This window comes from Annulohypoxylon maeteangense (genome assembly GCF_022496945.1).
Source record: "Annulohypoxylon maeteangense strain CBS 123835 unplaced genomic scaffold GGS22scaffold_8, whole genome shotgun sequence".
In the NCBI taxonomy this organism is placed as follows: domain Eukaryota; kingdom Fungi; phylum Ascomycota; class Sordariomycetes; order Xylariales; family Hypoxylaceae; genus Annulohypoxylon; species Annulohypoxylon maeteangense.
The window spans coordinates 392254-416677 of record NW_025953255.1 but is presented as its reverse complement, the minus strand read 5'-3'; the positions used below and the strand labels follow the sequence as shown (position 1 = coordinate 416677).

General features: G+C 48.6%; 8 protein-coding genes across 8 annotated transcripts; 5 read left to right on the top strand and 3 right to left on the bottom strand.

Moving 5' to 3' along the window:
- Positions 1-459: 459 nt before the first annotated feature.
- Positions 460-2395, top strand: GGS22DRAFT_162648 (carbohydrate esterase family 3 protein). The gene is made up of 2 exons (XM_047961253.1): positions 460-872; positions 962-2395. Exons 1-2 carry the CDS (start codon positions 764-766, stop codon positions 1933-1935), a joined length of 1083 nt encoding a protein of 360 aa, XP_047818899.1. The 5' UTR covers positions 460-763; the 3' UTR covers positions 1936-2395.
- Positions 2396-2459: 64 nt separating this feature from the next.
- On the top strand, positions 2460-4109 carry GGS22DRAFT_162647 (uncharacterized protein). The gene is made up of 5 exons (XM_047961252.1): positions 2460-3080; positions 3135-3242; positions 3299-3417; positions 3487-3679; positions 3737-4109. The coding sequence occupies exons 1-5, from the start codon at positions 2756-2758 to the stop codon at positions 3808-3810; spliced, it is 819 nt and encodes a 272-aa protein (XP_047818898.1). The 5' UTR covers positions 2460-2755; the 3' UTR covers positions 3811-4109.
- A 2643-nt stretch (positions 4110-6752) lies between these two features.
- On the top strand, positions 6753-9203 carry GGS22DRAFT_162645 (uncharacterized protein). Its single transcript, XM_047961251.1, has 3 exons — positions 6753-6814; positions 6869-8030; positions 8143-9203. The coding sequence occupies exons 2-3, from the start codon at positions 7155-7157 to the stop codon at positions 8878-8880; spliced, it is 1614 nt and encodes a 537-aa protein (XP_047818897.1). The 5' UTR covers positions 6753-6814; positions 6869-7154; the 3' UTR covers positions 8881-9203.
- A 325-nt stretch (positions 9204-9528) lies between these two features.
- On the bottom strand, positions 9529-11829 carry GGS22DRAFT_162639 (glucan 1,4-alpha-maltohexaosidase). The gene is made up of 5 exons (XM_047961250.1): positions 11532-11829; positions 11005-11463; positions 10522-10903; positions 9910-10424; positions 9529-9860 (listed from the first exon to the last, which is right to left on the bottom strand). The coding sequence occupies exons 1-5, from the start codon at positions 11684-11686 to the stop codon at positions 9836-9838; spliced, it is 1536 nt and encodes a 511-aa protein (XP_047818896.1). The 5' UTR covers positions 11687-11829; the 3' UTR covers positions 9529-9835.
- A 1540-nt stretch (positions 11830-13369) lies between these two features.
- On the top strand, positions 13370-15251 carry GGS22DRAFT_179679 (uncharacterized protein; the record flags this gene model as incomplete). The annotated part of the gene is made up of 3 exons (XM_047963700.1): positions 13370-13572; positions 13811-14229; positions 14296-15251. The coding sequence occupies 3 exons, from the start codon at positions 13370-13372 to the stop codon at positions 15249-15251; spliced, it is 1578 nt and encodes a 525-aa protein (XP_047818895.1).
- Positions 15252-15734: 483 nt separating this feature from the next.
- On the top strand, positions 15735-17874 carry GGS22DRAFT_162635 (putative MFS transporter). Its single transcript, XM_047961249.1, has one exon. It carries the CDS (start codon positions 16151-16153, stop codon positions 17777-17779), a length of 1629 nt encoding a protein of 542 aa, XP_047818894.1. The 5' UTR covers positions 15735-16150; the 3' UTR covers positions 17780-17874.
- A 462-nt stretch (positions 17875-18336) lies between these two features.
- Positions 18337-20925, bottom strand: GGS22DRAFT_162634 (uncharacterized protein; the record flags this gene model as incomplete). Its single annotated transcript, XM_047961248.1, has 3 exons — positions 18337-18342; positions 18376-18390; positions 18424-20925. The coding sequence occupies 3 exons, from the start codon at positions 20923-20925 to the stop codon at positions 18337-18339; spliced, it is 2523 nt and encodes an 840-aa protein (XP_047818893.1).
- A 1852-nt stretch (positions 20926-22777) lies between these two features.
- GGS22DRAFT_138060 (adenosine deaminase) lies at positions 22778-24187 on the bottom strand. The gene has a single exon (XM_047958647.1). The coding sequence runs from the start codon at positions 23909-23911 to the stop codon at positions 22832-22834; it is 1080 nt and encodes a 359-aa protein (XP_047818892.1). The 5' UTR covers positions 23912-24187; the 3' UTR covers positions 22778-22831.
- Positions 24188-24424: the final 237 nt, after the last annotated feature.

The following is a 24424-nucleotide window of genomic DNA, read 5'->3' as shown; positions in this document are numbered from 1 at the left end:
CCAACCTTGGAAGACTTCAGCTTCAGGGTTTATTTTTTAGAAGACAACTTCTACCAGTCACGAATCTACCTTTAAGCTGAACTAATCCTTAGAACTTACCTACCTAATCAAGGCTTTTATTTTTATTCAATTTAACCTGACTGTAGATAAAGGTTCAAACATTACTCTTTCCTATAGTCCATAATTAGATCCCATCCTATAGCTTCCCCATAAGAAGAAACGGGATAATAGGATCTTAGGTACCAGATTAGCGTTTGCGTGAACACTGCATGAGGTAGATCTAGAGACATGCAGGCGGGAGGATATCAGGTATGCGATTGGACGCTTTGGCCACTAATATAGAGAATGTTGGCGGCAGTGAAGATCCCTGAATTCCAACTCACAACTTTTAGCAATTGGTTGGCTATTGGATGTCGACAGGTGAGATTTAGATCGCAGCATCTGTTTCAAGCAATGAATTTCAAACTAAATTTCTGGGCGGCCTGGGCATGTTATAGCTGAACATGTTTTCACTCCTTGGCTGCTTAGAACTTGGAACTCGGAAGCCCCAACAGTCAGTCATGTTTGCTCAGATTTTCTAATACTGTTACATCACTACAACCTTGGAACCGTGGGGCTATGTCGAGGCATCAAAGATGGTGATGACAAGTTCGCGCTTTTAGATTGAAGGAAGGATTTTCTGTTTCTCTTTTTAATTATCAATCAATTGTCATATTTAAATGATCATTCGTTTGTTCATTCATGAGGCGCATCTTACTTCGCAATGGACGTTGAGAAAAAGAGACCATGGTCTTCGCGACTATCATTCTTTCGCACCAAACGGGCAATATTTACTCTGACCCTGTTGGTGATAGTTTCGGTTGTGTTAATAGGTGAGGTCTACCTTTTCCTCTCTCATTACCGTTTTCCCTTGCGATATACCGATATTTTCATTCATTTGCTAACCTGTATCCTCTTTTAGCTCTCGGTGCGACTCATGTACTCCGACCCGACTCTAAACACGACAGCGATAATAACAACAACAACGACAATAATGACAACAATAATAGTAGCCTTGGCGATGATCAACAACTTAGCGACATAAATACCACAGCTGATGGTATTATGTCCGCAATAGGAACATGGAAACCGGATAATTCAAGCAGCATAGCAGAAGGTGTGCCACTGCGCATCATGTCGCTTGGTGCCTCGCTAGTTCGAGGCGAATTCTCAACCGATAGCAATGGCTTCCGCTTGACGATGCGCGATCAATTGGTTGCGCTTGGCGCTTCTGTGAACATGGTTGGCTCTCAAAGATTTGGCGAAATGCTTGATAACGATCTCGAAGCGTACGGTGGTAATCGGGTCAGCCAGACCTATGAGCATGCGATTAATATTGTGCCTCAGCTACAGCCGAACGTGTTCCTGATTCAGTCGGGAACAAATAACGTGCTTCAAAATCGTGATGTCGACAAGGCCGGCGCAGATATAGAGAAACTTATCGACTACCTGCTAAAGACCTCGCCGCGGTCGACTGTAATCTTCAGCACGTGTCTAACCAACACGGTTGCAGATTGCGAGCCCAAGATTCTAGATGTCAACCAACAATATCGCGAGCTCATCAAGAAGTATAAATCGAAGCCTGTGTTGCTAGCCGAGATGCATCCTAGCGAAGGGTTCCCCGACAGACCACAAGTCGCGGACATTGGAGAGGATGGCACACATCCCACGGATCACGGATATGATTTGATGGGATATATCTTCACGAAAGGTATTCAAGAAGCGGACAGAAAAGGGTATCTTCGATGGCCATTGGAAAACGGACTTGAAAGGGACGGAGATGCTGGGCGAGCTGATGCGACTACGACGACAGAAGAATTGCCGCCAGCGACTTCAACGGCTTCAATTGGCACCACGAAAACTAGTACGACGATTGCCTCAGTAGCTACATCATGAATTCTGGGGTCGAAGACTCAACATACGATGATATCGTACCTTACCATATCGTACCAGTAATTGCATAGAGATCTGCTATTGGCATCACCCGTCCAACGGAGTTGCACACATTTTGATAGGATGGCAACGATTACCGGAGATCTACGATAATTGGAAACTTGGCTTCGATGATCTTGCGATTTCTGGGGATTTTAACTACTCAAGCCGGGTAGCCTTGCCATTGAAAATGAGGTTAAAGGTGTCTCAATCTTGGCAAACCTGGACATAAAAGGTCGCAGCGTCGTGTCGAAAAAAAGAGACCAGGATCTTGAAACATCGTGTAAACCCACCAAAACTAGCGAATGGGTCGACAGCATGATAGCCTCACAATTAGCTACATCGTTGTGATATCGCAACTAGATACCATAGCTGAATAAATTTATCTAGGTAATTAGAGGTATGGTTTTCATATTCAGCTTTACTTCACAGTATATTATTTATACTCCTAACCCACATTACGCATCGTGATCATAATATGCATTTCTCGATCCTGTCGTCGTCTGGCCGCTAAAACGAACCCCCTGTCAACCAAAACCCCAAACGAGGTGTCTCAGACTCGAGTCGAAACAACTTCGGTTACAGCTACCACCACTCTATGAAGGACATAGTATGGGGTCAATTGAATCCTCGTTTAAGCATACTTAATGTTCTTGTTCTTAAAATCAATCCCTCCTACTGATCCTCATGATCTCCATTTTCCTTCTCTCATACCATTCTCTCTGACCTGTTATTAATTATTTTATTTTTTATTTCATTTCTTTGATTCCCTGTGTAGATCACGATGGAGTCCCAAAAAGCCCACTACGCCAACCTGCCGCACATTGACGACCGTGAGGACTCGAGGTCCAGTACGGAGGTCGAGGATTCTTTAATGGGTGACGAGAAGCAATGGCATGATGTGGAATTAAATAGGCCGAGAACACGGACGACGACAAGCAGATTCATTGCGGGCCTAAAATCAATGAGATGGATAATTGATACTGCATTATTATTCATAATTCTGGCATTATTAATTCGGGATCAATGGCGAAAACCTGTGGCTGAGAATAAGGAAGTTGACAACCCATGGCAATTCGGCCAAGACTTTACGGGAGTTGGTCCTAGACGTATGTTTAGCTTCTAGCTGAGATTTCCCAAACTCATTCTAACAACCACTTCAGTTACCTCGAAGATCACGACATTCGAAAGAGATGAGTCGTATGCGCCCAACAACACCGCAGAATTCTTCTCAGATGAGGTGTTGCAGCGATGGAATGGTCTCATGCCTAGTAAGCAAAATAAATTCTACACTTACCTATATAGTTCAATGCTGATTATAAAACAGAGGGCATGGGATTTGTCTGGGTGAATGATACGAACAAGTACCACGACCTCCCCCACCCAATCGAATGGCCCGACAAAACCGTCTTCACAACTTCCGCCACTCATCAACTACACTGTCTTGTAAGTTTGCCAATTAATATTCACTCATGCTAGGGAACCCGTAGTGAGTATAACTAACAACGACAACAGTTCGCTATTGTCCAGACGTACTCAGGCCTAACATCCGGCCACGAAATACCCGGTGACCACCACTGGCACATGATCCACTGCTTCGACTACATGCGTCAAGCCATCATGTGCAGCGCCGACATGGCCTTGGAAGGCCTAGAGACGACCTTCCCGGACCACAACGGAGGCTCCGACGGCTGGGACTCGAAGCATGGTAAGCCTTCTCCATATCCACCTAATCTTATATCATAGAAACTAATCATCAATATAGTATGTCGGGACTGGAGCCAAGTAAAGTCGTACCTCGAGAGCGTGCGAGCATACGACGATCAACTCATTTACTGATACGACGGTTTACTAAAAAAGAAACGGCAATCGGAGTTTGGAGCGTTGGGTTTATTTACTACATATCTTGCATACCTCTAGGTACTTGTTCGGGATCTAAATTCCTTACCTTGAGACGAACTAGCATATATACTAGGAGCATATCTCCTTTCTCTTCTTATGTCGTCTAGCCTAGAAGGCGTAGCGGCTAGAGGATTTGTACATACCTACTCCGAAGAATACTCACCCGCCTAGGTACCTACCTGGTAAAGGCATGGGGGAGCCTTAAATACTATGACAAATTCGGAGCGAATTCGTCCATGAACTGGGCCATATCCACGACCATAGTCTCCGTCTTCCTCTTCTCTTCATCAGCCTCTATCTTCGCTACCGCGACACGCTTCTCTGCTTCCTCCCTCCTCTCGTCTTGTTCAGCTGCTGCTTTTTCTGGGTAGCATATAGGACACGTCTCGTCGATGACGGGGTGAATGGGTGTTCCGGCCTTGGTGAATGTGCTGCTGGTGACACGTACGGGATGGTAGGCTGTGTTGCCGTACATACGGAGTTTCGCCCTCGTGCATATCTTGATTGTGGACTTGTTGTGCCGGGCACTTGCTGGTCGGGCACATCTTTTGTAGTCTTCTACTCGGCTATTACACATCTTGGTTCGTTTTATGGGTATTTTTTACCTAGGTGGAAAGGCTCCCATTTAAGACGTCGGATCCTGTTCGACGAGATAATGCGGCGGTTTTCGTAGAATTTTAGGGGAATGACTGGGAACTCACCGGTAGAACTAGTAGACAGTACATAGGTCGATAACTATTCGGCAAAATCATAAACACGAGCGTGTGTTTAAATATACGGATATACCTTATTAAGCCCTTTCTTCTTTAGCTCATAAGGACAAGAATAGTTAAGAAAGGCATTGTCTATTATTACATTTCACCTTTGTCACGGCGACAGGGTCAATGCCTTTCTATTCAGCAAGACCGACAAACCCCGCTGTCCTACCTCAGATGGTCATGTCAACATTCCATTCAAGATTGGCAAACGTCAGAGGCGTCGAATCTCCGTCGCGAATTCCTAATCGAGTAACTCGAAAGGAGAGGACGATGTCGTGTACCCACTCTTGCAGGTTAATGCATCATTCTGAGCCTGTATCCACCTGGCTGCATCTAAGAATTTCTCTGAGTAGTACGGTTATGTCATTGACTCGTACGTCGAAAATACTATGATAAAGTTAACATAATTCTATAATTAAGGTACACACTTTTATATAAGGCTCTACTGAATTCGAAGATAGCTCACTTATGTCATGAAAGGGATGAAATTCACGATTTGAGAAATTCCGATCGGACTAACGTTTCTTGATAGCTCCAGGGCTATTTTCGAATCCCTGCTTCGCCAAGCCGGAAGAGCTTCCGTTCTGCAACTCTGTTTGAGCTTGTCCCACCAGCAAGGGCGGAATACAACCGGTTAACACGTGCTCGTCGTGAGGCCTGAGTTTGCAGGCTTGGAACTAGGTATTATAAGAGCTATGTTTCCCTACGTGGCGCTTAAACGAGGTTATACCTTTTTTCTCAATCACTAAATTTAGTATAATCCCTGGGGTGTGAGCAATGGATATGCTAAAATAGTTTTTAGCAGAATTATCCATTATGGAGGTACAACCGTGAGCTTATAGTCGGATTGTGGCCTCGATCTTGTAAATAATTCGACCTTATTCTATCAAAATCTAGGCCATATCTAAAGTCTGAAGTCTCCATATGAGAAGTTTCGAGTCGTCGATAACACGCCAGGATATGCACACAAGACGTGGCCGGCTCTTTAGAGTCGTTGCGTGGACTTATTGGTCTCCATACGAGACTAGTAGTAATAACTCCTCACTCGACTGGAGACTTGAAGTGCTCGAAGCAGGTAAGGGAGTCTAGTCCTTGGATCAGAGATAACACCGTCAACGAAATAGTCCAGATCAAGCGCGGGTTCTAGAACCGGATAGATATTTCTAGTGCCGATGCCTTGTTCGATGATAGTTGGTCGGTTTGTATACTAGAAGTGATAGTCCGCAATGTCCGTTATGCTAGCAATACCAGTATGTGTGATGATGAGTATAGGTCACCTATTGTAGGCCTCTGCGCATATAAATCGGATGACTTATCCTATATTGTTATTTGGGGAAGGAATAGAGAAGAGACGGAGAAGTTGTCGGTGTTGTCATACCCATCGGATCCGAGTGGGTCTCCGGACAACCGTAATTGCATGTGGAAATAGGTACATACCTCGGTAAACAGTAATGCAATTATGTGCTGAGGTATGTATAAGTAAATATAATATGTATTCCTTTATGACAAAAGAGGTAGTTGACTTTGCCACATGAAAGTAGGTAAGGGCTGGGAGAACTGGTGATATATCAAATTTTCAGGCACGTGGTGATCATGTTGAGTGCTGGAGTGGGTGAAGTGAAGTTTTATGGTACGGGCTTGAATAATCAGGTTGGCGAATCTTACGAAAGATGTAACGTTAAGCAATGCAAGTGGTATGTACATAAGCTTATTTCCTACTTGGTGATATTTCGGTATGGTCAGAAATTCGGAAAGAATGGCCCCCAATTGAGACAGTGTTTTGGTGATAAGAACAAAAGAACAATAGATTTGACCAGATCTCTGCAATCGACCTTGAAGGAATAAAAGAGAAGTATAATTGATAACAGCCACAAAAAAAGCCTCGATTGAATCCTTGACATCCATGGAGTAAAGCCCCTTATTGATTATGTAATAAGACGCTAACGCAAACTTTAGTAGCTAACGGACAGTTGGTAAGAATTCCTTAACTCCTTAACTGCTTAGGTGCTTAGGACGTTTGATAAAGGCTTTATGTAAAAAGTTAGGCTGGTACTAAAATACATATTTACATACGAAACATTGAACCGTACAATACAGCGTACAGCGTACAATCCCTTTTAACGCGTCCCCCCCTGGACGAGCCCATGCGCCACAATCGAGACGCGGAATTTTGACCGTTCAAGGTTCTAGACGTCAAAGAATTTCTGATCTGAACCCTGACTGAACATTTACACTAGTAAACCTCCAGCTACCGACGAAACAACAAATTGAAAATCTCATTCTTTTTGACCGAACAAACTTTACTAATTCATCCCGATTTCGAATAAACATTTCCCCGATTTGAATTACGATTCACGAATACGAATTCTGTGCCGCATCGTCCCTTAACCTACTCTTCCCTGACCGGTCCCGGACTGGATTGTGTCGCCTCCCTTCCGTCCCTGAGTTCCGCCGGTGCGACCGTGTCAGCGTGTGAGGGAAAAAAGGCAAAAAATAAATAGGAGGAGGGTGAAGCAAGATGCAATGTCGTATCCACCGGCCAAGCGACAGCGATCTAACACGTCGCGAGAAACCGCCAACGGCACCCCGCAGACCGCAGCTCCCGCTCTGCGACATCACCAAGTCAACCCAAACCTCAGCTTATATTCACCCACAGGTTACGAGAATGGAGCATACTCTCTCCAGCCTACCGCTCGACAGGCAGTTGCCTATAACCCTTATTCACCAGGTCCGGTGACCAATTCAACTGGCGGATATCCCGGGACGTACCAAACCTCGTCGGCGGCCTACAGCGCTGGTCCCTATAGCCCCCAACAGCAGGCGAACACTTTCGCGGCACATTACTCACAGGCGCCCCCTAATGGACACATGGCCTCTCACCCTACACATTATACGCAAGCAAGCGTAAACGGAATCCGCAATGGTAACTTTGCGGAAGCACAAGCCCAAACACAGACACAGACGCTCTTACAAAGTCAATCACCGCAGCCGGGAACAGGTGGAACGTATTCTCCAGTACCGACAAATCACCATGTCACAAGCTACCAACATCAACAACAGCAGCAGCAGCACCAACACCAACAACCACGTACTAATCCTCCTACGACTACAATACCACAACATCCGCAGCATGCCCTGTCGCAGTATGGAGAGCCATATACTACTCAACCTACGGCGCATGCCCCGACATATCACACCAATGCCAATTCCTATTCAGATCCTTCCGCTTTAAATTCACACTTCAGCCCAGCACATCTACCGAGTCCAGCGCATTTACATAGCCCTGCTCAACTACCGACCCCTATACATCAAAATGGGAACGGTCACACACCCGAAGATTTACCTGAGGACGACGAGGACGAGGATGCGCTAGGTGAAATGGCGGACGACTCTACAGAGGTGAGCCTAGGAATCTACAAACAACCTACAGATTTCCAAGTTCCAAAGTTATACAAGAAGTGAATAGATAAAAATGTATAATATATAATGCTAACATCCGCCCTACCCGTAGGTATACACCAACCCCGATCTATCTAAAACGTCGATACCATCGATACCATCTGTCCCTACGCCACCAGTCGACACATCGTCCAGAGGTAGCCAACGATTTAAAAAGTGTTCGTGTAAGACAGGGCGCGGGGATAAGAAAGCTTGCGTGTTCTGTGTGTGTAGCAAGCAAGGACTAAGTTGTAATCCGACCTGCTCATGCGCTGATGCCTGCGCGAACCCCTTCACGGATCTGACGCAGTTCTTCGGATCACCACCCGCTTTCCCTAAGCCGTGCGGCGCCAATGCGTGCTTTGCCACTTGGCTTTGTAATCAGCCGAATGTGGAGGAACTGGATATGGACCTAATAATAGATATCCTGCTTTACGACGATACGTCATGGGCATCTATTCGGGAATATACCGAGCCATTCAAGAAGTGGGAGGATAGCTGGAAGAGAGCTCGTGGTGGTAAGAGAAAGAAGAACCGTGAAGAACGTGAGCGCCTTGAGTTCGACCTATTACGGGGTGCTTTGGGCAATTGTAACCAGAATGACTTCCACGGTCACTGGTATAGCTTTTGTCGGGGTGGTTGGCTTCCCACTGACCTCTGGGACCATTGTCAAGAGTGCCGTCTCTGCAAACCCAGTCAGGAATGGCATTGTGACAAACATAATCGTTGCACAACAGAACGCGTCTGTCAAGAATGCGCATCCGCCGTACCGTATGGAAACATGTTGGCATATCCAGATCCTGGCAGCTAACTCAGAATTCGGGGGAAAGCCTGTACCTGGCTTGAAAAACAATTGCTCTTTTTTATTCCTCTTCAAGGACGCTTCGGAAGGGTGGACTCGGATAGATAACGCGCATTAAGGGGTACACACAACGGGATTTACAACTTGCTTATATATACCTTGCATCCGCAGCTAGAGTGCGTATATCAGCATGAAGGAAATAAATGGAGCTTTTTAAGTTGTAAGCAGATCGATCAATCAAGGCACGTACAGAACTAGAGGATACTATTATACATACTATATACGAGGGCAGAGTCTAAGGCCAACCCGGCTCTTGCTCTCATATTGCGAACAACCCTTCACAGAGTCTTGCGATGGTAAATAGAATAAAGGGATGCGTGTGTGAACTTGTTACTTGCTTCTTATTTATTAGTAATGCCGGCCTTTACTTGACTTACAGGTAGCATAAGACCATTGCCTTACTGCGGCAATGCTGATTCAACAGGCAAGTCCAAAGTAACACCAAATACCACCGCGTAATAGCACATTAACTTACAACATTACCTACAGATACATCCCAAAGTCGAATGGCGCAATCCTTCCCCTATCTTAGCATTATATTACGATCAGGAAGCTTAGCAACAAGCCATTGCACCTAGTCCAAATTCCATATACAATCGATGAAGCTTGTGTATGTATTATAAAACATCGTTACTAAATATTTCTCATGAAGATAAGTTTTAATTGCTGAGATCCCCTTTACCAATACCTCGTGGCTTCGTTTATCAGCTTCATATAATATGTAGGTATTCATGAAACATGCCTCGTTAGTCGATATAAAAGGATAACATCGTACCTAGGTAGGTATGTATGTACTCTAAGCCGAACCCCTGAAGACCAGAACACCCAAAGCCAGTCCAATTTTCCTAGACTCCGTTTATTAGCTAGGGAAAGTCACCCGCCCGTCCATCTATTATATTCTGTTCTATTCCTCGTAAATATTATCATCACTATAATAGTTAGCTAGCTTCGCCGAAAGTCAGTGTTCCATCAACTTACAATTTCTCAGCAAACTTCTCTCTCCCATCAGCGTCTCGGTTCACAAACACGCTAACGCTCGTCTGGCCGCAGACAAAGTCACCAAACCCATCATCGCCAATCGTAACTTCGCGATCGCTCCAGCCCAGAACATCAGTCCACACTTCTCCGGCGTGCATCTCGCCGACATGCATGCGTTTCTCGCCAGGCCCCGCGTTGCTCATCACGACGGCACAGCCGTACCTTCTATCCCACGTGCCGTACCGCACCCACCCCAGACACGTGGCATAGTCGAAGTAATCGGCTTGTTTTCCGTAGGAGTATAGCTTTCGGGCTAGAGCTAGCTTGGGTAAAGCACCCCCGCAAGAGGGCGGGAACGGGTGTTCTCCTTTTATACCGTACAGGTCGCCGTACCAGAGACAGGGGTATCCGGTGTCGCGGAGGAGGATGAGAGTGTAAGCTAGTGGTTTGAACCATCCTTCGATAGGAGCCTCGAGGGCTTGGTAGGGCTGCGTATCGTGGTTCATGACGAGGGTCTTGGGATACTCATTAGCAACCCCTTTATCCCCCATCCCCAAATAACGCCTAGGTGTCAAGCAGATACTTGGGTAGGTAGGAAACCATCCAACTCACCACAGCATTCACCGGCATAACCGAAACCAACGTATCCTCAAAAACACCCCTCAGATCCGCCCCGGACGCCTTACTGATCTGGCTGAAATTATACACCAGCGGCGCATCGAACAGCGAGAACTTGCGCCCCATGCGCTCCAGATACCGCGTCATGTCGTCCAGACTATCCTTCCAGAACTCCCCCACGAAAAACCAGCCGCCCCCGTACCTCTCGTCGAGCGTCGTGATGAATTTCCGAAGGAAGTCCTCGCTGTAGTGCTTTATCGCGTCGAACCGGATCCCTGAGAGGGGCAACTGTTCCGCGAGCCATGACCCCCATGCGAGCACGTCGGACGAGACTTCCGGGTGCGCGTAGTCGAGGTCGGAGCCCATGAGGAAATCGCTGTGGCACACACAGATTAGCTTTTGGGGCGATCGCTCTAACTGAGAGCGGTAGAGCGGTGAGGTAGATAGGCAGGTAGGCAGGTAAGGGTAGGTAAGTACTAATTTCCCTTCTCGCCATCGACGTCGCCGTCCTCAGCCCACCCCTGCGACTTATCCCCCATGATCTTATAGATCGCCGTCTTCTCGTTCCGCGCATTGTAATCCACCCCGCTGAAATGGTACCAATGGTACTTCATCCCGCTATACCTTTCCCCCCGCCCCGGGAAGTCGAAGCCGACCCAGGCTTCGATCTCGTACTTGTCGCTGGTTTCCTTGTTGCGGTCGTTCGGGTCGACTTCTACGGCGAGACATTTCTCTTTACGGTCCGCGGCGAATTTGTGGTTCAGCACCGCGTCGAAGTACAGCCCTACCCCGTGCTTTTGCGCCGTGCGGCAGAGCTGCAGGAGAGAGGCTTTGGTGCCCCATTTTGTGGCCACGGAGCCTTTCTGGTCGAACTCGCCTAGGTCGTAGAGGTCGTAGATGTCGTAGCCGTTGCCTTGGTTGGACGAGGCTTTGCATCTATGCTTTAAATGATTAGGTTGTGTGGTTGGTGCGGTGGTTGAGGGGTGAGGCTGGAGATAACTGACGCTGGGGGGATCCAGATGTTGTCGACGCCCCAAGCCTTGAGTTGAGGGACATGTTTCTCCAGTCGAGTCCAGTGTTTTTGGTCGGCGGGCACGTACCACTCGAAGCCTTGTAACATGGTCATGTTCTCCGGCGTTGGTTTCTGTTCGTCTGCCATCTTGATTTACCAGGTATATTATCGTTGTAGGTAAACATAGGAATAGGATAGGTAAAGTAATGATGAGTGACATAGGATGCGGCAAGAGACATGGTGATGAGATAGCGATCTATCTAGCGCCTCAGCAATTGGCGATAGCGTAGATCGTAAAAGATGCATGTTCGATCTACCACCCGATCTATCTCAAAATCGGAATGGTCCAGAAATTGGAAGAGCCAGGCGCTTGGTAACATGCAGGCCTTGTAACCCATACTTTCCGTAGCAGCGCCATAGTTTTCCTTCTATCATGTCCGCCAGGGTATATCCCGGGAATCTGTATGCAGGTCTGGAAGGTCTGCTGGGTCTGGTAGGTGGATTTTGGGGGGTGGCTTGGGATACTGTAAGCATGTATGTTACGCACATGCATGGTCCGTAAACTAATAAGAGATCTTCGTATGTAACTTCGGTAAGCTGGGGCTATCGGGAGCTGTAAGATCATTTGACGATATCCGATATAATGTGGATAGGTAAGCGGAGGCGCCAGTCGTGACGTCAAGTCGAATATAGTCGCTTTTGCTAGTAACAGCCCGGCTCCTTAGGATAGTTACGTACTCCCCTGCTCCCCAACTTAGTAGAATGAATATGAATAGGTGTAAATAGTGAGATGTTGAGCTCGTTTCGGGTTAACCGCTGCCTCGGGTCGTTTCGTAGGCCGACCTGTCATTGTCAGCCCCGTTTCGGTTGTCAGTGTTGGTTCACCTGCATTCCCTGGTGACCAATGAGGAGTTCTCCTCTATAAAGTTGGCCTTCTTCGCAATTAAAACGGGAATGGGCTAAAGATGTGACGGTACATCGTTAATGAAAGGAGGCATTTCGAACAAACTGCCACGAGACACGAGAGGATGATCACTTAATACCGGTAGGTACGCAGGTATATATGCCTAACCAACATCGTTGAATACCTAGTACCTAAGGCCCCAAATACATGAAATATGCACTCCACGATTCTCTCAGACGGATTCTCTGTGAATGCAACTAGGTTATCTTTTGGAGTCCAGTGGTCAGATTCATCTGCGTAGGTGGTATCATCACTACCTTGATTTACGTTTCTATGGAGGTATAAATATATTAACTACAGCCAACACTTGCTCTTCGATATAATAATCTGCAATAACTTTACTAGCCCCCAAGGGGAATGACCATGTAGCATGGATGGAGGTCGCACATGCTATGGATATCTTTTGGGCACATAAATAGTCCAATGCCTACCTGGCACGCACATGTGGTATGTATAAAACGGCCATCGGCGGAGACGGCAAAGCAAAGATGACCTACATATATGCCTACCTTTTAAATGGGATTCCGGGTAGGTAGAACCAACAGCACACGTAATATGTAGAATTGGTACCTTAACTGGCCTCTTAAGTTGTGCAGATGGGCGAAAAGGAGTCTGGCTTAAACCAACACTCAAGGCAGAATCATGATAGGGAGAGGAGGCAAAGGGAGGGGAGAAATATCAACCGTACACATTCTCGCCATCCCATATTTGTAATATTCCAGATTCTTCTCAATCCAACTCTTTAAATTCTGCATATTTTCCTCCCTCGGTTCCCGACACCCAAGTTCATGACGGTCCGGAGCATGGCTGATCACATCGAAGCTGCGCGATCTGCCATCACGGCACGATCCGAGGTTCCCACGGCTATGAGTTATACGCACGTTGGGACCAAACCATACATATCTCCGCTTTTGGGACTTCCTTGCGAACTGCTCGTGCATACGGCATCGTATCTCCCCCCGGACGATTTATTCAGCCTCCGTTTGACATGTCGTCGGGCCGAGATCTTCTTATTCGACTCCTTTTCGGAAGAGTTCTTTTCTAATAGACGGTTTATGGTTACTGAGTGGTAAGGATTCCCGGGCCCCTTACATTGTTCATCTAGAAGTGTCTTGTTTTATAAATATGCTAACTACGTGTAGTATGTCCCCTATATCTATTTAGGTTCCTCGGTGCGCGGTAATGGAGAGAGCGAGACTTTACAGTCTTCACTTACCTCGAGACTCATCACGACACCTCTACGCCCTTCAAAACCCATCTATTTCCAGTGCACTGAGATACTAACAATATTGACGCGCTACAGACAGCCTAGGATGTCTCGTCAACATATCAAAACACCCGAATCTATCAAGATGTCTATCGACGCTCACAATCGGACTTGATCGAGTATATAGCAGTGCCGCTTTTTCATATTTCGGAAGTCTAAACCGGAATAATGTGATTCGCAACAATATACCTGCTAGGGGGAAGGTCGAAGGCGAAAAACTGGAAGAGCTTGCGGTGGAGCAAAACTGGCTGGTTAGCAGTGGGCGGCTACAAGTATTGCTTGGCGAAGCTCTGCGTCGATTGCCGAATATGGTCGAACTGATCATAAGAGATGTGAATGTCCCGAATGATTCCCGTCGACCTGGATCAAATGAGCTAGCCGTAAGCTACGGTACCGTCCAAATTCTCCGGCAGACGGGAGTTGACTTCGCTGCCCACGAGTCGCATCTTCTCTCACAAGGTACACCTTACCCCTGTCTCAAACACGGACACTGAACTCCTGACAAACATGCTGTAATACGCGCAGACCAGTTCCCAGATATGATTTTCGCAGCTTCCCTGTTGGCTGTAGCGAGGACCTGCAAACGACTGAAAGCCATCACCGTGGATATCCGAAAGAAGGACATGGGTCTATCCAGCTCAGCTTTCGCGGTCCCGGGGTCCCTCGCTGAACCCCTTAGGTACTCGTTGCAAGAGCTCCGCTCCCTCGACCTCTCCGTAAGCTTTACTTACGTATCACTTGGGAGTTTCACGACCGGCTCCCTGGGGTTCCTTCCCTGGCAACCCCATTACCTGTTCAAGCTGCTCGAGCATACGCCAAACCTGGTTCGTCTTCGGGTGGGATCGAAGGGTGCTAGTTTTCTGAGAGATGGGATAATAGGCTGGCTTGCTCAGTTGGTGGACTTGTCAATGGGAAAGAAGGTTCAGGGTTTGCCTGTGCATGGCATCCTGAACACGAGCCTCGACCATCTCGCACAGGCTCAGAGGTTTCAAATGCTTCAGAGTCTGGAGTTGGAAAATATGACCGCACCCGCGTCGTCGCTTTCCAAAGTTCTACTCCACCTCACCGGTTCCCTTAGAAAACTGTGCTTGTGCATGGTGGGAGTGTCCGTTGTCCCAGGTGACGACGAACTTGACAATAACCCTCGGAGCCCGAATGCATGGTCTTCCATCTTCCGGGACGTTTCGAAATCCATCAGTTTGGAGGATATACATGTCAGCTCTCTCGGTCATCATACCCCGGAGTGCTCGACGAAGGATAATAACCGACACCAAGTTACATTTTTGAAATCGGAAACTGGTGTTCAGTCCGGGCCGGATAACGGGCTACTCGACAGCTGGTCATATTCGGGTAGCGTTCCGGTGATGAAAAGGTTCCTGCAGGAGGTGGCGGAGAAGACTGTTGTCCTCTGCACGAGTTGCAAACAGAGGAATTCTGGTTATCGGACGTGCGAGGATATTTTAGAGGGGAATTTAGATTGAAAACAGTCACCTGGTGGTTATTTCGATTACATTTACTTTTTTATAGATAAAAATTTAATACGGCACGGAATAGATTTTACTAATATTATCTTAATATTTATGTACCTCGTAGATAGGCGTTTTGTGGCTTTATGTGGCTTCGTGTTCCTTTATTTCTATGCGGAGATAGGGGTAATCAATTGATCTTGGTGTATCAACGTGTACGCTGTAAGCTTCGACTAAACAAGCATTTCCCCTGACGGATATGGTTACATTAGTCGCGGTTATTGGATGTTCATTTTGGTCATACAAACCCAGTAATCATGCCAGTTACCAGGCACTCAACAGGCCCTCCAAAGAAATCCAAAGTCTTATCAGCGAGTCTGTCGGGAATGTCCTATAAACCACCTGGTAATGCTGCATTGCGTTGCGCTTATCTTCCAACCGGAGATATCGACGAGATAGTGGCAGCGCCTCACTGCAGATCGAGCAGGGATTTAGATAACTGCCATACCGCACCAATACCGTTTGTCCGGTTCGGGGATATGAATGGTCGCCAGCTCTACCAATTCAATCGAGGGTTCCACGTTTCCCGGTGTGCTCGGTAACAAAGAAAGCGGGCGTACGAAGTACGTGCGGGTATTTTATCTACCAGTCCACGACTACTAAACCATATCTCAACCTTAGCGACTTAGTCAGTAGATTCTAAGGTTGGACATGTATGGAACACATATGAGGGGAAGTACTTAAACCCGTCTTACATGACTCGACTACACTCCTTTCCCTATTTCGTCAGCCTCCGAAGAGATTCGAGGATTAGGTACCTACCTAGTAGCTAGGTGATTCTACTCGAAGACGACTTGACGACTCTTCTAGTGCTGACGCTGTGGCGCATTCATTCGTAAGAGTCAATATTCAAAATGGCGTTGTCGATAGCCACAGACCATGGCGACATCGACGAGTCGCTGATCCCAGGAACCGTCCACCTGGTCGATCTGGAGCACACAATGGCCACGCGACACGCTAGGGGCCATAACGACATCGTGCTGGTGCCGACCCCATCCACAGACCCAGACGATCCATTGAACTGGACCCCTAGACGCAAGTACCTAGCCTTGGCCTGCGCCCTCCTGTACACCTGGTTCAACGGCATGGCGTTATCCGTCGTCTACTCCGTCCTCGTCCCGCTCTCCACCGCGCTCTCCGTCACAGAAGCCGACCTCAACGCCGGCACGGGGTACATGTTCCTCCTACTAGGCTGGGGCCTGCTCTTCTGGCAGCCCTTCGCGCTACAATACGGCAAGAGACTAACGTACCTCATCTCGCTCATCGCACTCATGGCCATCACGGTCTGGGGCCCCTACGCGCGCGGCAACAGCCAATGGATCGCGAACAGGGTGCTCACGGGGTTCTTCGCGGCGCCCATCGAAGCGCTGCCGGAGACGAGCATCACCGACTTGTTCTTCGCCCACGAACGCGCCACGTATATGGGCTGGTACGCGTTCACGCTTGCCGGGAGTAATTTCTTCGCCCCGATTATCTGCGGGTTCATTAATGACGGCATCGGGTATCGCTGGGTTTTCTACATCCAGGCGATTTTCTGTGCGGCTACCTGGGTTTTCCTGTTCTGCTTCATGGAGGAAACGAATTATGATCGCAGGACTGTGGGGATTGTGGCGGAGACCGGGAATGTGGAGGACAAGGGAAAGGAGGAAGCGAAGGATACGGCTGGTGCGGTGGCTCGTGTTGCGTCGTTGGAGCCGAGGCCGTCGATGGCGACGAAGAGCTTTTGGCAGAAGTTGTCGGTGGTGGATAAGCCGAGGCCGTTTATGATGCATTATCGGGCTTGGCAATCACTAAAGCTGCTTTCGTGGCCGGTGGTGTTCTATTCCGGGTTTAGCTATGGGACGTATCTCATCTACTTCAACATTCTCAATGCGACGAGTTCGATTATCCTTGGGAGCCCTCCGTACAACTTCCGCCCGTCTCTTGTCGGATTGAGTTATGTATCCTGCGTTATAGGAGTCGCTGCGGCATCGGCTTTTACGGGGGTTTTCTCGGATCGGTTCGTTATTCGCTTGGCTCGGAGAAATAATGGTGTTTCTGAACCGGAGCACCGTCTTTGGCTCTTTACCGTTTCGACGTTGGCGATCCCCGCTTCGCTCATCCTTTGGGGAGTCGGTGCTGCTCATGAGGTACATTGGTTTGGACTGGTATTCGCTATGGGAACTACCGCCTTTGCAAACACAATGGGTATCACTTTAAGTGTCTCATATTTGGTCGACACGTACCGGGATATCTCAGGAGACGCGTTGACTACATGTATCCTCATCCGCAACACCATGAGTTTTGCCATTAGCTACGGTATTACGCCTTGGTTAACTAATCTAGGGACTCAGAATTGCTTTATCAACGTGGCCTTCGTCGGGTTGGCTATATGCAGCGTTTACTTGCTGATGATTAAGTGGGGTAAGAAGTTTAGGGAGGCGAAACGCGTGGCTTATTGGCATGAAGTGAAGAAGAGAATCGATCTTGGGTTGGTTCACTAAGACTGAATCGTAGTTGTTGTTGTCGCTGGAAATAGGTAAGAATGGTAAACAGGTAGAAGAGACATTCCAATTAAATCAATATCACTTCCAGATTATTACAACAGTGCCCAGGTGCTCATCATCAGAAAGGGTAATGTTATTTTGAAGCACTAGGTACCTATATTAGTATCACTGAGGCAGGAATGTATCGAGCATCATCTCATTCCTAAACAAATCACAACATCGATTCATAACTCATCCAACTTTCATTCTGAAGTAATCATATCCACGACTCTACAAACAGAAACACCACCCCCATCATTCAAACACATACACATTCACAATCATTGATGCTGTATTGGTATCGTCGATCTATCTCAATCTTCACACGCAAACAGCCCACCCCCGCAGAGCAATGATTTCAAAAAAAGGCATCATCAAAAACGAGCGAAAGAATCATCCATCATCCATCCCGTCCCATTACATACAATATGTACCCGATCCCATCGCAAACCCCTATTCACAAGCCCCTAGCTCACATCCATAGGACCTAGCCATGTAGTCAGGTCTCACGTACCTCACAACTCATCCTCAAGCAAGGCATCAACATCAACAACCTTCTTCTCTCCCCCCTCTAACCCTGGCGAAGACGTGGAAAACTCCACCTCCCCATACGGTCCATCCTCCATAGCAACCAACAGCGCAGGCTGCGTCGCCGCATCAGTGGCATACACCCTGACCGTCGTCGTCTTAGACTCCGTCACAGTGGTGAATACACGCACGACCTTTTTCTCCGTCACTGTTTCCGTCTCCGTTTCTTCGGACTGCAGAGTCACGGCCCGCGGCTTGCCTTCGGATGCTACGGGGCATGGCTCGTAGACTGTTGAGACGCTGGATGCGGCGGCGTCGCTGTTGTTTTCTTGCGCTGCTTCCGGCTCGGAGGGCAGTTCTGGGGTGGTCTCCGTGCTGGGGGAGGATTCTGGGAGTGCGGCCGAGGATGCTTCTTCGGGCTGAGAACACGCGGAAGAAGTTTCTGACTCGATGGCTGGGCTGTCCGAGGACGAGGTTGCCTCAGCAGACTCTTGAGACTCCGCTACGGATTCAGATTGAATCGTATCATGAGAAGACACCGCCTCAGTCGTCTCTTGCGCAGGCACAGCAGATTCAACCTCCAGCTCCTTCGTCTCCGACTCAACAGCCTTAACACCAGACACATCTCCCTCAACCGCAGCAGACGGCTCCGCATACCCCGCCACAGAAGCCAAAATCGACTCAACCACCGTAGCCTGCCCCTCCGCAACCGCAGCAGACTCCTGCACGCACACCGACTCAACAACAGTAGGAGCCTTGACCTCCACCGTCGGCACATACGTCGTATCAACGACCTGCACGCGGCGCGGGGTCGGCATATCTCGCATCCGGTGGATGACTGGCTCGTAGATAGGCTCCGCGGGACCGGATGGGTTGCGTAGAGCGAAGATCAGCACGAGGACGCTGAGGGTGAAGATTATCACGTTCTTCCGGTCTTGCATGAGGACTTTGATGGATTGCAGGATCAGCTCTGGTAGTGAGGCGTTTTGGAAGCCTTGCCGTTGTTGGGGGTGGCGGTGTTGATGGTGGTTGGGTGCTCTGTGGTCGCTGCGACGCTCGTGCGAGCGAGATCGTAAGGATGGGGTGGGGGATGGGGGAGCGAAGTGGTCTGGTTGCGGGGGTTCTCTTGATGTATCTCCGCGTGGAGATAGCGGAGGGGATCCGTGGCCGTAGATCTCACGAAGTCGTTCTTCGTCCCGTCGGTGGCGTTCGTCCGCCGCCGACATACGCGACTCAGCACGTTCTGAATGCGGTGAGGAAGCACTGAACCGCGAACTCATCGCGTCGGCTCGTTCCTTCTGGTGCTGCTCTTCTAACTGATGTGCGACCTCCTTCGCGATATCCGCTTCCTCTTGATGTGCTAGTTCTCGCTCCTGCAAGACGGCAGCGAGGCGGACTAGCTCTTCCTGCACGGCAGGCTCGACAATCGGCTCTATCTCAACGTCTACACGCTCCATCTCCTTCCAGCACGCCGCCCAGGCTCCGGCTCGCATCAGGCCGTTACTAGCGTACACCTTAACACGGAAGATCTTGCCTGCGCCGAGCGAGTCGTAGCGGATCTCGTTCTTACAAGTGCCGCACCAGTGGCGTTTATCTACATCTCCAGCACGAGATCGAGCGGAACTCCACTCGTCCTCGCTCTCGTCGTCGTCGATCGTGTGCTCGTTAGACGGGCCGAGATAGTGGCCGCATTCGAGGATCCGCGCTCGTCGACGGAGAGGCAGCTCGAGTGCTTCGAGCAAGCGCTCCTCGAGAACCTCGTAGTCGTTTTGGGGGTGGCCGAGCAGGATACCGCGTTCGATGACGGTGTCACCGACGCGATCTTGCAGGATCCGCCAGGACTCACGTAGCGACTTCGCTTGGTCGCTCATCTCGTCCACCTCTAGATTATTCAACAAGTCACCCCAGACCCATCGAAGAGGTAACAGGGTGACGTGAAGTAAGACGAGAGGAGCTTCCTTGCGGCCCTTAAACCGCTGCGGTGTGGACATCCTCTTCGGAGAGTAGTGTGCTGAAGCACTAGGTGTCCCTAAGCGAGATACTGTAGGGAAGTGCCTCTTGGTAGATCGGGGCGAGCCGAGAACCGAAGGCGGTGGAGAAGACATCTGCATTGCGCGGACATCTGAAGGAGTTCGGAAGGGGGGACGAGGTGTTCCTCTAATAGTGGGGACGAATTCCTCCTTTTCGTACTCCCGCTCGTATTGGGAAATGTCCGAGATTCGAGGTGATCTTCGCACCGTTGTCATATTGTCCGAATCCCTATGTGCCTTGCCCGACTCGGGCACACCGTCGTAGGATCCTAATGAGCTTCGGGGGCTCTTGTCGCTGAACACGTCCTCGTCTGCGTCGTGGTGAGAGCTACTATCACCACCATCGTCGACTTGAGGTGTTTGGGATTCGGTGTAATCGAGGTCCTCGTATGAGGGATCGGTGTTGTCGATATCAGTATTCGTCCTATCGCCTAGCTCTGATCCGTCATCAGAACCTTCAACGTCTTCTTGACCGTCCACACTGTCGTTATTATCGATTTCTATGCTCGGACGGACTTCCGACTCCGTTTGACTGGCGGATGTCATGTTTGCCTCTTCTTCTTCTTCTTCTTCTTCCTCTTCCTCCTCCGTGCTATCAGGAGTCGACTCGTAACTGAAATCAGAGGTATCTGTCGTCTGTGATGTATCCTGTTCGATGTTTGTCTTATCGGTTGTGTCGAGTGGCTCCTTTGTGTGCGATTGAGTAGCTCCGTCCATTAGAATAAGCAGTCAATATTGGGGGGCGAATATCTCGAAATCGCAATTGGGATTCGACTGAGAGATTCGAGGAGGAGAAAAGAGCAAGGTGAATGTGACTAGTGATTGAATGTTATGAATTGTGACCGTTCGGGACGGTTAGGCAGTTAGACGTCTGAACGCCCAAGTTTGTTTTGGGAGTGATTTGTGTTGCGGTGACAATATATTGACCTGCAGGTCCATATATTGAATTTGACGATTTGGTTGGGTGAAATTGAAAGGGATGCGGGTCTGAGAGTGTCGCTTTTAGTGATTGTTGACACCTGTTGCCACGACAACCTCCTGAATGGTCCACTACCACCAACAATTAGCGTACCAATTAGTGTACCAAATAGCTACCGTAGCATCGTCCAATCGCCGTTGTCATCACATTAGGGGGTGAAGATTGAAAATGGAAGCTCACGATTTTGTAAGAAAAAAATGAACATAAAATTCATTAAAGGTTTAAGTGAATTCCTAAGTTCACGAGAACATGGGTTCACAACCATTAATTGATTGTCATTAAGGAATGTTTTTGTTCCTAGCACGCTAAATCATGTATCGTGTAATGGCCTCTGACGTCATTTTAATGCTCTAAATTGGCGGTGTTCGAAATTGTGTGTTGTCTCACTTTGCCTTCCTGGTGCCTGGGGTTATTTTAAGGCAGCATAAATATGATAAGCTCCCCGTGAAAAATATCTATCAATGTTGGATTGACCAAGAGCATCTAAACATTCTATCGGCTATGATCCCATCATGGATGTGAGTCGTACAGTTGGATAGATCAATTCGTATGTGTGATCCTTTACGTACCCAGTACCTATTCCACTAGAGGCCAAAATAATATCGAAATCTTCCACTTCCCACCTACTCGACGAAATATGTACAATACTTTTGTACATATTTTCAGAAAGAGACGTTCAAAATATCTATATTCATCACCAACCAGTTTCAAGCCAAAAAGAGTTCATAGCAGTCTGATACAATCATTAGCGCTGAATTTATTGTTGGTATTATCCAGCTAAATACTACCTCCCACAGGACGAATTGCCATACGTGAGCCTTGAATACCGTTTCCTGCTGTTACTAGCAGCCATCTACCTGGTTACTCAGGTACCTCTCATCGCCCAAATATTATTATGTTTGCGTTAGTTGGGAACGTTCCGGTATATCTACCTAAATGTCCATACGAACCCACGCAGGAACCATGATCGGTGGTATGGATTACTTCCCTTCCCGGTGTCTTGATCGCTACACAGGTTTGATACATGTGCTACATGCCCAGCCTTTGTCAAAGTTCGCGCAAACATCGAAGCTCCGCCGGAAGAGGTCGAGGTCACGTTGAGACTATTATTATCCCTGGGCCGGATTATAATTGGTTATGATGGATTAGAGAGGATGGAACTTGTGTGACGGAACAGCTTCGTGGCAGTGGAATATGAGTAACCTGAGCTAAACTTTGAGTTACAGAAACGGTCGAGGCTCTGTCTGTTTGATGGAAAGTCTAAGACAGGAGGATCGGGGTCGTGCAAGACAGCCATGGCTTTGGAAGTTACACGTACGACCTGTCAGGGGCAATGGGATATCAGGTACTGACCCGGATGAGTGAGCACAAACTACGCTGTAAACAGTTCACTGGGTTATCATGGATAGATCTTGGATTTGAAGAATGAGCAGAATGAGCCAAGAGCCTACTTAGAAAGTAGGTAGGTAATCATTATTGCTCCTCGAATTGCCTCGCCCATTCCTCGACGACATCTTCTACTTCAACCAACAACTTGGCTATTCTCTCTTCGGTGCACCAACTACCCATTATGGCTCCCTTCGCAATCATCTCCCAATCCCTAATACTCAACCCAAAGGTTTCCTGAAGGGCACAGTAGTTCTCCAATATATACCCCCCAAAGTAAGCCGGATCATCACTATTAATACTAAACCTAACCCCAGCATCCAGCAGCCTCCTCAGCGGAAACTCACTCATCGACGAAATGCAATTCAGCTTAACATTCGACAGAGGACACATCGTCAACAAAGTCTTCGAAGCAGCAAGACGCGCAACCAGCGCATCGTCCCCATCCACCAGAGCACGAACACCATGATCAATCCTCTGCACCCCCAACAAATCCAACGCCTGGGAAACATAACCCGGCGGGCCCTCCTCCCCCGCATGACACGTCGTCCGGATCCCCTCCTCCCTCGCAGCCTCATACAACTCCGTCCACATCGGCGGCGGAAACGGCACCTCAGACGAATCCATACCCATACCCCTCAGCGTCCCATCCCTAAAATACCCCTTCCCCCTCGCCAACCCAAACGTGTCCAAGGCACTCGACAGAGGCAGATGGCGCAGCAGACACATAATCAGCTCTGAGCTAACTCCGAAATCTTTTTCTGCTCTAACCTGCGCCTTCTTAAAACTGTCCACAACCGTCTCCAGCGCAACGCCGCGCCTCGTATGTGCCTGCGCATCGAAAAACACCTCGGCATGCCTGACGTTCTGGGCCGCGGCTTTGGCGAAGTACGCGTACGCGAGGGCCTCGAAGTCCGCGGCGTGCAGCAGCACCGACATCCCGATGTAGTAGTACGCGAGGAAGTCGTCGAGGTTCGCGAACGCGGAGTACCGCTTGCGCAGGGACGCGGGGGAGGCGAAGGATGCGTCGGTGCTGACGGGGAGAGTGATGTTGTTTTTGGCGGCCAGCGAGAAGAGGAGCTCGGGCTCGAGAGACCCTTCGAGGTGTATGTGGTGCTCGGCTTTGGGCAGCGAGGCGAGGAAGTTGTGGAGGGGGGATTTGCACATTTTGGGGTGAGTGTGGGTTGGATGGGATGGGACTTTTACTGGATGGTGACTCTTTTGCGCAGATTCTGGATGGGTAGGTTGTGAGGTTGTCTGTTGGCTGCTTGTTAGAACGTAGCAATGTTTACCCTCTGGTTTTTTCACGATCCCAAGTTCACCGAAGAAAAGGCAAAGAATCAGTCATCGAAAAATTCAATCAAAATCCATCTTCATCGGTAGCGCATAGCTTTAGTTAGGAGGTACATCCATGGATTGTATGGATGTGATGTGTATTGTCAATTACTCAGCGACTTGCTAATCTCTCATCTCTTGACCGCAAATAGAATTCGCACTTTGGCTTGTCACTCAACACTGTTCAAAATTGAAAAAAGAAAAATCAATTATTTCTTTACGGCACTATGGTCGGCGAGCGCCGCTGACGAGTATCGGGGGCGGGCGAACTCGTGCTAACGGTTAACGTCCTAGAGCACGCGATAAAGAGCTCCAGCTCCGGGCTATATTATCTTAGCGGTGGCC

Excerpts from the sequence above, each read along its gene's own strand:
- GGS22DRAFT_138060 (XM_047958647.1), bottom strand. The coding sequence starts at position 23,911 with ATGTGCAAATCCCCCCTCCACAACTTCCTCGCCTCGCTGCCCAAAGCC.
- GGS22DRAFT_162647 (XM_047961252.1), top strand. The coding sequence starts at position 2,756 with ATGGAGTCCCAAAAAGCCCACTACGCCAACCTGCCGCACATTGACGAC. Across the intron at positions 3,418-3,486 it reads CTCATCAACTACACTGTCTT|TTCGCTATTGTCCAGACGTA; the intron begins GTAAGTTTGCCA and ends CAACGACAACAG. Across the intron at positions 3,680-3,736 it reads CGGCTGGGACTCGAAGCATG|TATGTCGGGACTGGAGCCAA; the intron begins GTAAGCCTTCTC and ends TCATCAATATAG.
- GGS22DRAFT_162639 (XM_047961250.1), bottom strand. The coding sequence starts at position 11,686 with ATGGCAGACGAACAGAAACCAACGCCGGAGAACATGACCATGTTACAA. Across the intron at positions 11,464-11,531 it reads AACATCTGGATCCCCCCAGC|ATGCAAAGCCTCGTCCAACC; the intron begins GTCAGTTATCTC and ends TTTAAAGCATAG. Across the intron at positions 9,861-9,909 it reads GAGAAGTTTGCTGAGAAATT|TGATGATAATATTTACGAGG; the intron begins GTAAGTTGATGG and ends TAACTATTATAG.
- GGS22DRAFT_162645 (XM_047961251.1), top strand. The coding sequence starts at position 7,155 with ATGTCGTATCCACCGGCCAAGCGACAGCGATCTAACACGTCGCGAGAA. Across the intron at positions 8,031-8,142 it reads TGGCGGACGACTCTACAGAG|GTATACACCAACCCCGATCT; the intron begins GTGAGCCTAGGA and ends CCCTACCCGTAG.
- GGS22DRAFT_162635 (XM_047961249.1), top strand. The coding sequence starts at position 16,151 with ATGGCGTTGTCGATAGCCACAGACCATGGCGACATCGACGAGTCGCTG.
- GGS22DRAFT_162648 (XM_047961253.1), top strand. The coding sequence starts at position 764 with ATGGACGTTGAGAAAAAGAGACCATGGTCTTCGCGACTATCATTCTTT. Across the intron at positions 873-961 it reads AGTTTCGGTTGTGTTAATAG|CTCTCGGTGCGACTCATGTA; the intron begins GTGAGGTCTACC and ends ATCCTCTTTTAG.